Source organism: Helianthus annuus, chromosome 11 (assembly GCF_002127325.2).
Source record: "Helianthus annuus cultivar XRQ/B chromosome 11, HanXRQr2.0-SUNRISE, whole genome shotgun sequence".
Lineage (NCBI taxonomy): Eukaryota > Viridiplantae > Streptophyta > Magnoliopsida > Asterales > Asteraceae > Helianthus > Helianthus annuus.
The window spans coordinates 7,933,536-7,946,418 of record NC_035443.2 but is presented as its reverse complement, the minus strand read 5'-3'; the positions used below and the strand labels follow the sequence as shown (position 1 = coordinate 7,946,418).

Genomic DNA, 12,883 nt, shown 5'->3' with positions numbered 1-12,883 from the left:
TTTGAGGACCTTCTCTCGTCATCTCTCATTCCAGTTATAAATATTTTATAACTTCCATTGGCGAATTTAGTTGCTTCTCTTGGTTATATCTTTTATCACACTACCGCACCATCTACTTCTACCATCCTTAAGCCACCACCATCTCCTCCTCACCCTTTGGTCACTCGATCTCGTGGCCACACTAATCCCTATGGCACATGTCGTTAAAGCATAGCATATTTGTTAGCATTATAAACTTAATATGTTATCTTCATGTATAATATTCGAATTCTATGTATAATGTATATTTAATATGTGTAACAATATGTAATATGTGAACGGTTATGTGACAATGGTTGGCACCGTTTTAAACGGTTGGTTTTCCCTCCAAATTCAACCGCCACCAACCGACACTATATATGTACATTGTCGGCAGTTATGTCTGGCACCAAGAGTCAATTTCATTCGATCTTGTACTCCAATAATATCCCTGCATATTTCTTCGATAATCATGAATTCCAAACCATCAAGTAATTCCGCTGCAAGTACAAATTCAATTCTAACAAGTGGTATCAGAGCCACTACTGGAAGAGAAGAGATCCCTGCAACAACATCAACAACTCTGCCATGCCTGCACTGTTCGTATGAGAAGAAAGAAAGACGAAGGTTTCAAAGGAAGTGTTATTACTGCGATCAATTAGGGCATCAAATTGCAGAATGCAAGAAGAAAGATGAGGACGAAGCCACACAACTCATACGTTTGGCGATTAACACGGGAACTCATTCACAGAAGGAGATCGATGATGACAGTCAAAATGAACGGAGTTCGGAATTCATGGTGACCGGAACAGACGGAAGTTACTGGTCAGATATCTATCTGGTATGTTAGCAAATCGTTTAAATGACACTATTCTGGAAATTTAAACATGTTTAAGCGAATTAAACCACTGTTTGATGTTGAAACGAAAACCGGCGAATGTAATTTTATTTTTATAAAAGGAATAGGGGTCGTGGAAATGATTTCTGGATCTGAAAAATATCGAATTCAGAGTGTATTTTATACAGCAGACATAGATCGAAATGTCCTGAGTTTTGATCAATTGATCACACAAGGTTATACAGTGAAGTTTACGGGTGATCAATGTAAAATTTATCCAACGTTTAGTATTCCTGTATTCAATAAAAGGAATGAAATGTCTGGTTACACGAAAGAAGATGATATAGGGAACAAAGAAAAAGATGAAATGCTGAGATCTGAGACCGAGTATGAAAAGTTCAAGAATGATTATTTGAATTCATACTTCGAGAGTTTAAATATCACGACAGAAGAACCAGACTGGAACGTAATGATATTGCAAGCAATGTCGTTCAACGAATTCCAAGACTGCAAGGCCCTAATGGATATGTTGGAGGATGATGGATATGTAGGAAAGTATAAGTTTTTCATAGAGAAAAAGTTCGAAGATATGGTCGATTGGTTCTTAAAGGTTAAACTAGGTATCAATTCAAGACCGTTGCCTGCCTATGCCGAGAACAACAGGAAAGTCAGTCTGTTGGACTTATGCTTAGCGGTCAAAAGAGAGGGTGGTCATCGACGAGTAACAGACAATCATATGTGGGCGGTGATAGCAAAAGATATGGGTCTTGGTTATAATGATGCAGAACTAATGAGGCTTATGTACGCCATGTATTTAGACGTACTGGTTTATTACTACAAGATCAAGACCATTCAAGGTGCTGCAGCCGAGAAGGTAATCAGTGAAGACGTCGGTGAAAAGAGAAGAACCAGAAGCATGGAGCTGGACGCCAGAACAAGCGAGCAATCAGGTGCTGAACAGGAAGGAGCAACAGACGAACATTTCGCACTCTTTGCTGGGAATGATTGGTATGGGTTAAAGAGATTAAAGCAAAGAAAGAGATTTGATTTTCGGAGAGCTGAAAAGGCAGTAAACAAGGCGAATGATAGCGTGCTGAAACACTCACGAAAGGGAAATTAAGTTTATGGGGAGTGATTGTTAGCATTATAAACTTAATATGTTATGTTCATGTATAATATTCGAATTCTATGTATAATGTATATTTAATATGGGTAACAATATGTAATATGTGAACGGTTATGTGGCAATGGTCGGCACCGTTTTAAACGGTTGGTTTTCCCTCCAAATTCAACCACCACCAACCGACACTATATATGTACATTGCCGGCAGTTATGTCCGACACCAAGAGTCAATTTCATTCGATCTTGTACTCCAATAATATCCCTGCATATTTCTTCGATAATCATGAATTCCAAACCATCAAGTAATTCCGCTGCAAGTACAAATTCAATTCTAACAATATTAGAACCATGAAACTAAACTAATTTTCAGGTAATGGTAAGGTTTGGTCAGTGGCGGATCCAGGAACTTTCCCACCAGGTTCAGTTTGGTAGATTTTCACTAATTCTCACTATTTTTTTTTAAATCATACAAAATTTCCACTATTTTTTTCATTTTTTTCCAAACTAAGGGGGTTCCCGGGAACCCCCAAAACACCCGTGGATCCGCCACTGGGTTTGGTTATGGAGATTAAAAACAATGATTTTCAGGTAATAATAAGGTTGGTTATCTATTTAGCACATTCCACTCAAACTTTCCCCTAGGCTACATAATTAAAGTTATTGTCCACCTGCTATTTTAATTATTAAAGATTCAACTCTGGACCATATGGATATATAAATATCATATTTTTGCGTCATTGTCATCATGTCATGGGTACACCACCATAAATATATGTACTATTTGTTCATTTGGATTACGATATTACAGCTTAGTATATTTAGTGAGATGGGCGGTACATTGATGGTTGTTAACTTGTAATATCAAGAAAGTATTGACTAAACCATCAATATCATTGCAATATTGTTCATGTTTGCCTCTTCATGGTTTTGTTGATCAATTCAATATGCATGTGATGGAAAATAAATAATGATTGTGTACCTGATAAGCCGGTAACCACATCAGAGAGGGAAGTAGACGTCATGTTCGTCAGATTGGTCTGGTTCCCCTTTAGGATGTATGTTCTTGATGGTAGTACCGAGTTCTTTAGGGTTGAAGAACTCGTAGTAATGGAGAGAGAGGAGGGGCGATTTTAGTGTTGATGTTATGAATGTCTAACCCTAATCCCTCTCTAGTAATCTCCTTATATACACTCAAGGGGAAACCCAATTGGTTAATTAGGGTAATCTGGCCCATCAACAATTACCAACTAATTTATTATAGGTTTTAATATATTTTGATCCGTATTATATAAATGATAATGATGGCTATAAATAAATAAATATTTAATCTTACATTCTCCCACTTAGCCGAATAATCATTTATCATGAGTATTAGATAAGTCTGATCAGAAGTTAATACTCATTTTAGCTTTAAACCAAGAACCGTAGCAGAGAAATACAGCCGTTGAATCATTATTCGACTCAGGACCCCCATTAATCATACTACAGCCTCAATTTAAAACCTAACAATTATGATCAAAATAAGTAAGCCCTTTAACGTTTGATTTGTACTTATAGTTGTCTATATGTCATTACACCGGCAGAACATATGTAAGAGACATACAAAATCAAACTGATGAGGAAAATTAATTAATAGTTAGTCATTCATAGTACGATATGCAGTTGTACATGGTCATCAATTAAAACCCGTCTCTTTTATGAGCTATCTTAATAAGACTTATAGGTAATAGACCTTCAATTATAGGATCCTTAAGCATATCACGAATGTATTCGATACAAATATTTAGTTTCCTCAATTCGTTCATAAACGAATAATTAATTGTGTATCGAAATTTAATGCAGCACCTCTTGAACTTTACTGTTTAAGGAGACATGGTAACTGACTTTATCACACTAAGTCTTCAAAACATTAATTATATGGAGTTAATAAACTTATGAGTCCACTGATAAATTTCCAACAACATTTAGTGACTATATTATGTCGTTATAACTTAGGTTGTTGATATCAGTACATTATGACTCCTCCATGAGATAGGTTTTGTCTGCTGACATAAAGATATACCTGAAATAACATTTTTCTCATCTTTGAATATTACAAAGTTAGAGTAATCAACCGGTTTGAGTTCTCACTTCTTCTTTAAATTATAGCCTCTCGTTTCCTTTAAAGATATTGTAATACTCTATTAGATGCTTCACGTTTATCTAGACATATCTAGTGTGTTGCAATGTGAGTAATATCTAAACGAGTATAGACTTGAACTTACATAAGGCTTGTAATTAATGAAGCGTAAGTAAATAATCTCATTTATCCTATTATCCTCTAAATGAGAGCATTAATGTTTGTTACATATGTAAGGACCCATTTAAGGTTAAACTTATGGAACGAAACTAATGTCCCATTAGGTCTATCTCGGCATGTTATGATATCTATCACGTAAGAGATATCTTTGAGATCTATTATATCAAAGTTTGTGTTAACAATGCTTTGACTTATGTAACATATACCTGTCAAAAGAATATCATCTATATAGACAAGTTTAATTTAGTTGCTCCCACTCATTTTGAGGTAGGTACATTAATGCACTTGATTGTTGATGAAAATAATTACGTTAAGATTTCATCACATTATGATGTTTGCATTAACCCATACATGGATTTTATTGGCTTATAGACAAACTGTTCTTTAACCTTCAGTTTGGAACTTTCAGGCTATTTTATGAACATGTAAATGTGTCAGCCAATTGTTAGGGAAAATTGTTTTGAATGTTCATCTAATGTAGCTTTAAACTATTATAAGCTACTAGAACAGTGCTGACCTTAAAGAAATCTTTGATAATGTATCTCTTCCTAAGTATAACCTTTGACAATCAATCATGCTTCTTAGTGTCTTGACGTTTATATATTAAGATTTGAACACTCTTAGGTAATTCAATCAAATCCCAAACGTTATACGAACACATAAAATCAGTTTTACTAGAAAACTGTTTTATTCCATTTAGAAGATTGATTGACACTAATGGCTTAATTTGAAGAGATAGGATCAGTAAACTTTTCCAAAATCCATTTCAACTTTAGTTAGGAAGGTTATGTAATCATCAAAGTTAGTAGGTTTTTAAACCTAGATGACCTCCTAAGTTGATTATTAGGTTTATTAGAAGTTTTAGTTTATGGATTAGCTCTTGGTTAGGTTGCTATCATTTTCAGGATTCTAAGTCTATAAGAGTTGGTGCAGTATGGTGTACAAGAGGTGTAATCGGAGTTAAATTCGGAGTGAAATTTAATGACACTCTTCCCCCCGCCTCTTGTATTCCTTGCAAGTCATGATAAGGACTTTGACTGCTCCCACTGACCTTAGAAAACTTTAGGAACTCAGCATGCTTAGGGTCAATATTTAACGGCCAACAAATTCTAATAGAGAAAACAAATTAATGACATCAGTCTGTGTAGTTTCTCTTGTTGAGGAGTATGTTAGTTTAGGTAAGAAATCTAAGTGTGCCCACAATTAAGCAACAATGAAACTTTTGTAAGAGTAACATTAGATTTTAAGGAGACAAGTTATGATAGAACAGTGTCAAGATGGAGCAATGTCTTGTACAAGAGGTGTAAATTTAGGTAATGTAAAATTTTCACTCCCTATTGCAACTATTGCAAGTTATTATTAAGCCACTTAATGCTCTCACTGATCTTTAATATCTCTAGAATGATACAAGAGAAGTTTCAATTAGGTATGTGACGTGGGAACCTATCATATATATGTTAGACTTTACTTGATTTCCTTAATGTCTAGATGTCATAAGAAACTTAGGGACATATTTAATAGAAATCATGTTAAGCACATATATGAATAGATTTCTTTAAGACCATGGGCCATATGAGACTAATTTAGATACAAGCAGATAGTCTTTAATTGATAAATGAATTATGTCTGAATATTCCATTTTGGAATAAGTTCCACGAATGTTAATGAAATATAACTTATGGTGGACCCATACTTATTCCTTAAGCCAAATAATGATTTAGGGCTTTTAACGTCATGATTTAAAATCACTTAGAATGAGATTAGATAAAAAAAATCATCCTCATTAACCATGTCATGATTTCTCATGAATTTCGGTTATAATGGATGAAATTTATAAGTCTCATTTTTATTTTATCAAATTCTCATTTACATGATGACAAAATTTGTGAAAGTTTAAGGTATCATCTAGTTCCATCTTAGTAATGTTTCTATCTAGATATTAAAACAAATAATATGAGAGTTTAAGTAAGTGTGACTTTATGTTAACCATGCAAACCTCACAACCTTCATAACATAGCTTAATTATGATACTATATTCTGATTAATCTTCAGAATATGTAAGGTATCGAAAAGTTTTGTTAGAAGACTGCTCATTATGGTTTATATAGCCTTAACATTTAATTTTGTCACTAACTTTCCTGTTAATTATTTGTTGAGTTCTGGTAAGGAAACATTTAGAACTAGATTCAACTTATCATGTGTTAATAGGGATATTAAAATTACCAGACTTAAATATCATTAGTAAGTGACTATCTAATTAGTTTATCCAACTATTCTTTAGAATAATGGATAGTCTCGTTGCTGATGCCTAGTCTAATAGCATAATTATGCTATGAGATTCTCCCTTGAAAAACCTTAAAGTTGGAATTTTGTACTTGTATTGTTGACTATGGACCTTAGAACTATCCTCTTTTAAGGTTTCAGTGGTTGTAAGGTGAATAACATCTTTTTCTCCAGTTTCAAACATTTATTTCTTTGTACATATGTTGCTTACCAACACACTCATTTTCCTTTGGTACTTTTGAGTGTAATAGTTGATTTATAATGCATCAAATTGTACAAGTGAAAATCTTAGTATGTAATGTACTGGAAAAATGTACTTATTTCCATGCGTAAGCCCTTAATTTTATGGGTCATGGTATTGTACATTTTAACGTATTTGTGAATGCCATTTAACCTTATAATTTAGAATTTTAAATGAAGACATCCATCTTAGGAGTTCTTGTAATTATTCCACAGATAATAGATTAGTCTTAGGAAAAACTTAATCTGGAATAACCTTTTAGTGACAACAATTATGTTAGAGAGTTCTTGATTATCATAAGAGACATCATGTTCGATTTATCCTATTAATCATGCTCTACTTTTCCTCTGCAATACTTTTATCAGAAGAGAGCAGTAGGATTATCATGTCTTAAGAGATAATCAAGGATTTTATTTAGGAGCTAATCTTATAGAAACTTTAAGTAAAGCAAAAACATATTAGGTTTATAAATTAGAGCGGATGAGATACTAATTTATAGAAGAAAGTTATAGTGAGTAAGGTTATGGGCACTTCAAAAATTAAGGCAGACAAAATTGATCATAAGATTAATGAATGATCATTAATGTGAGGATCATTATTCGAAGAAGTTGTGATATGTCTATTACTAACATCAAAATAATAGACTTAGTTAAAATTCTACTTAAACGAAGACAAATCAGCTTTGGCCAGAAGTGTAATCATTTAAGCATGTGTGCAAAGTAATCGTGACAAATCAGCTTTGGCCAGAAATGAGACAATCACTTTATTTATGCACTTGTTAAGAATGCTATACATGAATGAATTAAATCAGCTTTGGCCAGAAATTAAGACATTCACGTTTGTAATGCATACTCAACATGGCTTTCATAATACTTGAATGATAAATAGATGTATTAAATCAACTTTGGCCAGAAATGATACATCAGAAGCTCATTCAAGTTAAGCCATTTTGGTTTTGTAAAACATTATTTGATTTTGATTAATTAACTAAGTATTTACAAAAACCAATTATTTAATAGCAAATCACATTAAACAACCTAATAAAGTAATGAGGTTGAGATATCAAGTTAGTCTTAGGTCTCGAGTGAGATCTCGACTCAGTTATGAGATCTCGACTCAGTTATGAGGTCTCGACTCAGTTATGAGGTTTCGAGTGAGATCTCGAGTGAGATCCCGACTCATCTTGAATCATTATGAGGTTTCGAGTCATTAAGGTCTCGAGTCGCAACCATCAGATTGCGAGTCACTAATGCCAGTCGAAACCTCAGTGGTCTCGAGTCGAAACCTTATGGTCTCGAGTCGAAATCGTGGTCTCGAGTTGTAAAGATTGAAACCCTTTATGATTTCGAGTCGCAACCTTCTGGTCTCGAGTCGAAATCTTGGTCTCGACTCGTTAAGGATGATCTCGAACCTCCTTGTAAACAACTGTTAGTGTGATAAGGTTGAATCAGCTAATTTTAAGGGATTTTGATCATAATTTCGAAATATCTCATGTGTATCTATCCAAGTTAATTATTCGAGTACGAATTAAAATAATGTGTATTCGAAACTTGGAGATGAAGATACACAGTTTTAGGAAAGATAATCAAATCCTAATCTATCAGAATATTAGGTGATATTATAAGAAACACTCATGGCAATAGTTGTAAATAAAACAAGTTAATTTCAACATAATAATAATAATAATTAAAGAATTGAAATAACCATTCCATGGAAACAAATAAATCCATTCTGGCCACTAATTTCAATTCAAAATACGAAGAAACCTTCAAGTATATGAATAGATACAGTGGTTAACTTCAATAAAATATTCATGAAGTGTAATCCATAAAAGAATTCATTGAATTAATTGTAGATTCAAATTTCAAAACAACTAAAGAAAGCATAAAGTTACGATTTTGAATCAGTAATGTCAAATCATAATTTTTTAAACCATTAACAATACTGGTATCAAACGATTTCTATTATTTTCACAATACAATATAGTGACCATCAAAGAAAAATAATTTTGATTGGTCTATTTTCCAAGTAAATTCGAAGATCATAAATCGCAAAACCAATAAAAATCAATCTTAATGTTTTAATTCTTATCATTCAATTCATTGAATTCCTTGATTGAATTGATATAATCAACATATGCTCTGATACCACATATTGATCAATTCAATATGCATGTGATGGAAAATAAATAATGATTGTGTACCTGATAAGCCGGTAACCACACCAGAGAGGGAAGTAGACGTCATGTTCGTCAGATTGGTCTGGTTCCCCTTTAGGATGTATGTTCTTTGATGGTAGTACCGAGTTCTTTAGGGTTGAAGAACTCGTAGTAATGGAGAGAGGGGAGGGGTGATTTTAGTGTTGATGTTATGAATGTCTAACCCTAATCCCTCTCTAGTAATCTCCTTATATACACTTAAGGGGAAACCCAATTAGTTAATTAGGGTAATCTGGCCCATCAACAATTACCAACTAATTTATTATAGGTTGTAATATATTTTGATCCGTATTATATAAATGATAATGATGGCTATAAATAAATAAATATTTAGTCTTACAAGGTTTAACCTCAACCACTTGAGCAATCCTTGGTAAAAATCGTACTTTCCTCTTCCCAAATATGGAACCATCAATTCTTCATTATTATTTCTTGTATTTTCATTTATTTTTACATATTCAACAAAAAGAACCATCCAATATTACACTCTCCTCACAGATCTATTTAAGGGTGTGTTGATTACTATTGAACCCGTATATTATTGTTGCCTTTGATTGTAATTTAAAATTTCCTACCCGGGTATCTACCCGGGGAATATTTCATCTTCTGAATTTGCTTTCAAACGTGGTTGTTATGTTGAAGACTATCTGGTAATATTTTATTGTTTTATGCTCTTTACTTGACAATACTATTAGTTTTGTTAACAACTCTTTTTGCTATTAATTTCATATTTCTATAATCTATTTTTTAGAAAATGCTACAAGAATAAGGTTCCTTTATTACTTCGTCTGTTTTGTTGGAATTGTGGTCGCATGAACTCATTGAACTCTATACGTTTGATGATCAATAGTTAAGTCAGACAAATGCAAACGTTTCTGAGGAGGTGGTGATAATTGAGAATGGTCAACGTACTGTATATCAAGTTTACGATGATAACAAGTAACAGTGTCGTTCAAATCAATATTAAAAGTATTGTTTGCGTTGTTTCTCATTTTGAAATCAATGCTACTTGGTTATCAGTTATAATCTAAATAATATATATCTATTTTTAGTATTAGTAATTATATGGTAATTGTTACCATTCATAAATCACATTGTTTGTACTGGTCTATTATATACGATTAACATTGACTAATATTATATATATCCCCACAAATTTTATAAAACGGACCATTGTAATAAAATTAATAAAATATTAATATCCTTAAAAATAGAGCGATCCGTAGGTACCACGGGTTATAACCTAGTTAATTAAATATACATCCATATTAAAAAATGCCCCTCAAGGAAGTTTTTTTTCTCTACATCTGATGAAAGATGTTTTCCAACAAAATTTCATAATGAAGAATAAAGGAATCACACATAGAAAGATATATGCTGCTCCCCATGTCTTAAATTTAGTGAGATATTGGCTTCTTGAAAAAATGAGTACCTCTTTATTAGGGAAAATCACCAAACTAGACAAGATAACCGACAAAGTTAACAAAGTAGTCGTTGACTTTTAGTCTATGTCAAAATAAAGGTTTCAAACCAGCCAATCAGAAGATGACAAATAGGATCCGTCGGTTAAGACGACTAGAATTTGGTTGACACAAAATACCTTAAAAATTACAATGGCTTCTACAAAAAAAAAATCAGTCATATTAATACGTGTTAATCGTGGGCTAAATTCAGCCGACGGATAAATTTATCACACGCTTTACACGTATTCCAATCTAAAGACCCTTATGTGGACTTCTTTGTACTTCACCATGAGTTTTGGTGTCGGCAAAGCCCTAGTTGCCTCGGCCGGCATATCCTGTTTGTTATATCCCGATTGACCCTTTTAGATACCTCTATGTTGGCGTAGTTTGAAACCGACTATTTTGTTAACTTTGTTGGTTAACTTTGTCTAGTGATTTCCCCTCTTCTTTGCGTTAATGTGTTGGGATATCAACCATATGGTCCAAATCTCTACACTATTTCAAAAATGTGTTGCTTAGATTAAGGAAGCGGCTAGTTCAGAACATGTTACCCTAACCAAATTAGCCAATTTTCTTCTATGAAATAGGTAACCGCTTGAATGAAATTTCTATAGACATTTAACGTATCATATCATAATTCAAAATTCCTGAGCTATTTTAAAGAAATTAACGCCACAAATTAAAAAAATATCCAAGTCTGTTTCGCCAGCGCTTTAGACAGAGATTAAAGGTACGACGAAAACTAGTAAAGTTATACAATACCTGATGACGGGGTAGCCCAAAACCAAAATAAATGACTTCAATACATGAATGCCTAAAAGGCAAAATGGTTCAAAGGTTAAAAACCTGGGGAACTGAAATAAAGTAACACGGAACAGTAAGTAGTCATGTCCCTGGATTGCTTCACCAAATCACCAGCCGCAAAAGTAACGTAGGTCCTCAGAACACACTCTTTTATCCGCGGGGCAAAAGGCTTCAGCCCCCGAAAGAGTAAGTCCCTCACTGCAAGCATGGTCACTAGTCAAATGCCTTCCTCTTTAGGAGATGTCTTCTCCTATAAATTAAGCACTTCATTTACTAAGCAGACATTCCTGACCAGCCCTGATTACTAAGATCTCTGGTCATTCATACTGAGTTCTTGCTTCATGCAAGTTACTCCCTTTCACGTCTAACACACACATTCCTTTTGCTAGTTCATCCGAATCTGAACATACTTCAGAGGAGGATCTTTAGCAAACAACAAAAATAAACTAGTGAACCTCTCTCCACGTCTTGCAAACGTGGGGGGACCCCACGACCTGCGTTAGGAAAGTTGAACTCTTCAACCCTTTTGCCTAACTACATAAGCTACTACCCTTGGTCAATTATTTGTTGCATCAACAAGTTGGCGCCCACCGTGGGGCTACGCCACTATTTCTCCTCCAAAAGACCTAGTAGTGTAGCTCTTTTCTCTTGAAACTACCATGTCAGAAAGTGAATCTCCGGGAGAAGTAAATCAGGTTCTAAACACCTCTACCCCGGGTACTAGCCGTACTCATGTGGCTATACCAACTTCTTTCTCAACTCCGGGGAGCACTCCCGAGTTTCTCACTTTCAACACCCCAACTCCGTCCAGATCCGGAGTCCCTTCCCCCAATGTTGGCGTCTCTGACACACCAACACGTGTTGAGCTTACCCCTGAAGGGGTTGCCAACAATTTCCTTGAGTTGAGGTCTTTCCTCAACCAATATGTTAATAGGGAAAGGGACAAGGGAGTGAGGATTCGTCTAGACTATGATGAGCCAGAACCAACGCTATCTCCGGGACCTCCCGTCCCTCCTTTTATATCTAGGGATGAGGCTGGTCCCAGTCATCCTCCAAATCCTAACCCGTATCTGTCCGCAAGGCCGAATCCTACAGCATACCCTCTCTTCTCGTCCCAACCAGTTGCAAGCGGTGCTCCATTGGGCCATGAGCTGACCCTTGACCAGCTCCTACAGTCCCCGGTGACGAGTATTCCGCCCTCAACAACAACTTCATGGGAACAAGCCTTGTCGGTACTCCCCTTGGCACAAAGTGCCGTTATGAGCACCCCCTTGTGAGTTAACTGCTCTATTGCACCCGGAAGCCTTCAAGGCTTCAACTTTATGCCCCAGATGATGGCCAGTTTCCCGTGGCATCACTTCATCAATCTGGTGCTGGCCACCCAAGGAAACAACAACAACATGGGTGCAAGGGCTGAAGAAGATTTGGCCAAACCTTACAAGTCAAGTAACCTTTCATGCTTTTCACAGCAAATAGCTGATTATGATTTTCAAACAAAAATCAAGATGCCGTCCCGCATCAAGACATTTGATGGAACCGAAGATCCTGAGGAACATCTTCAGATCTTCACCGGTGCAGCAAGGATTGAGAAATGGT

The 12,883-nt window shown here is 34.9% G+C and overlaps 1 protein-coding gene across 1 annotated transcript; it reads left to right on the top strand.

Annotated features, from left to right (window-relative positions):
* Positions 1–11,946: 11,946 nt before the first annotated feature.
* On the top strand, positions 11,947–12,564 carry LOC110887667. Its single transcript, XM_022135244.1, has one exon. The coding sequence runs from the start codon at positions 11,947–11,949 to the stop codon at positions 12,562–12,564; it is 618 nt and encodes a 205-aa protein (XP_021990936.1).
* The last annotated feature ends 319 nt before the right edge of the window (positions 12,565–12,883 follow it).

Excerpts from the sequence above, each read along its gene's own strand:
- LOC110887667 (XM_022135244.1), top strand. The coding sequence starts at position 11,947 with ATGTCAGAAAGTGAATCTCCGGGAGAAGTAAATCAGGTTCTAAACACC.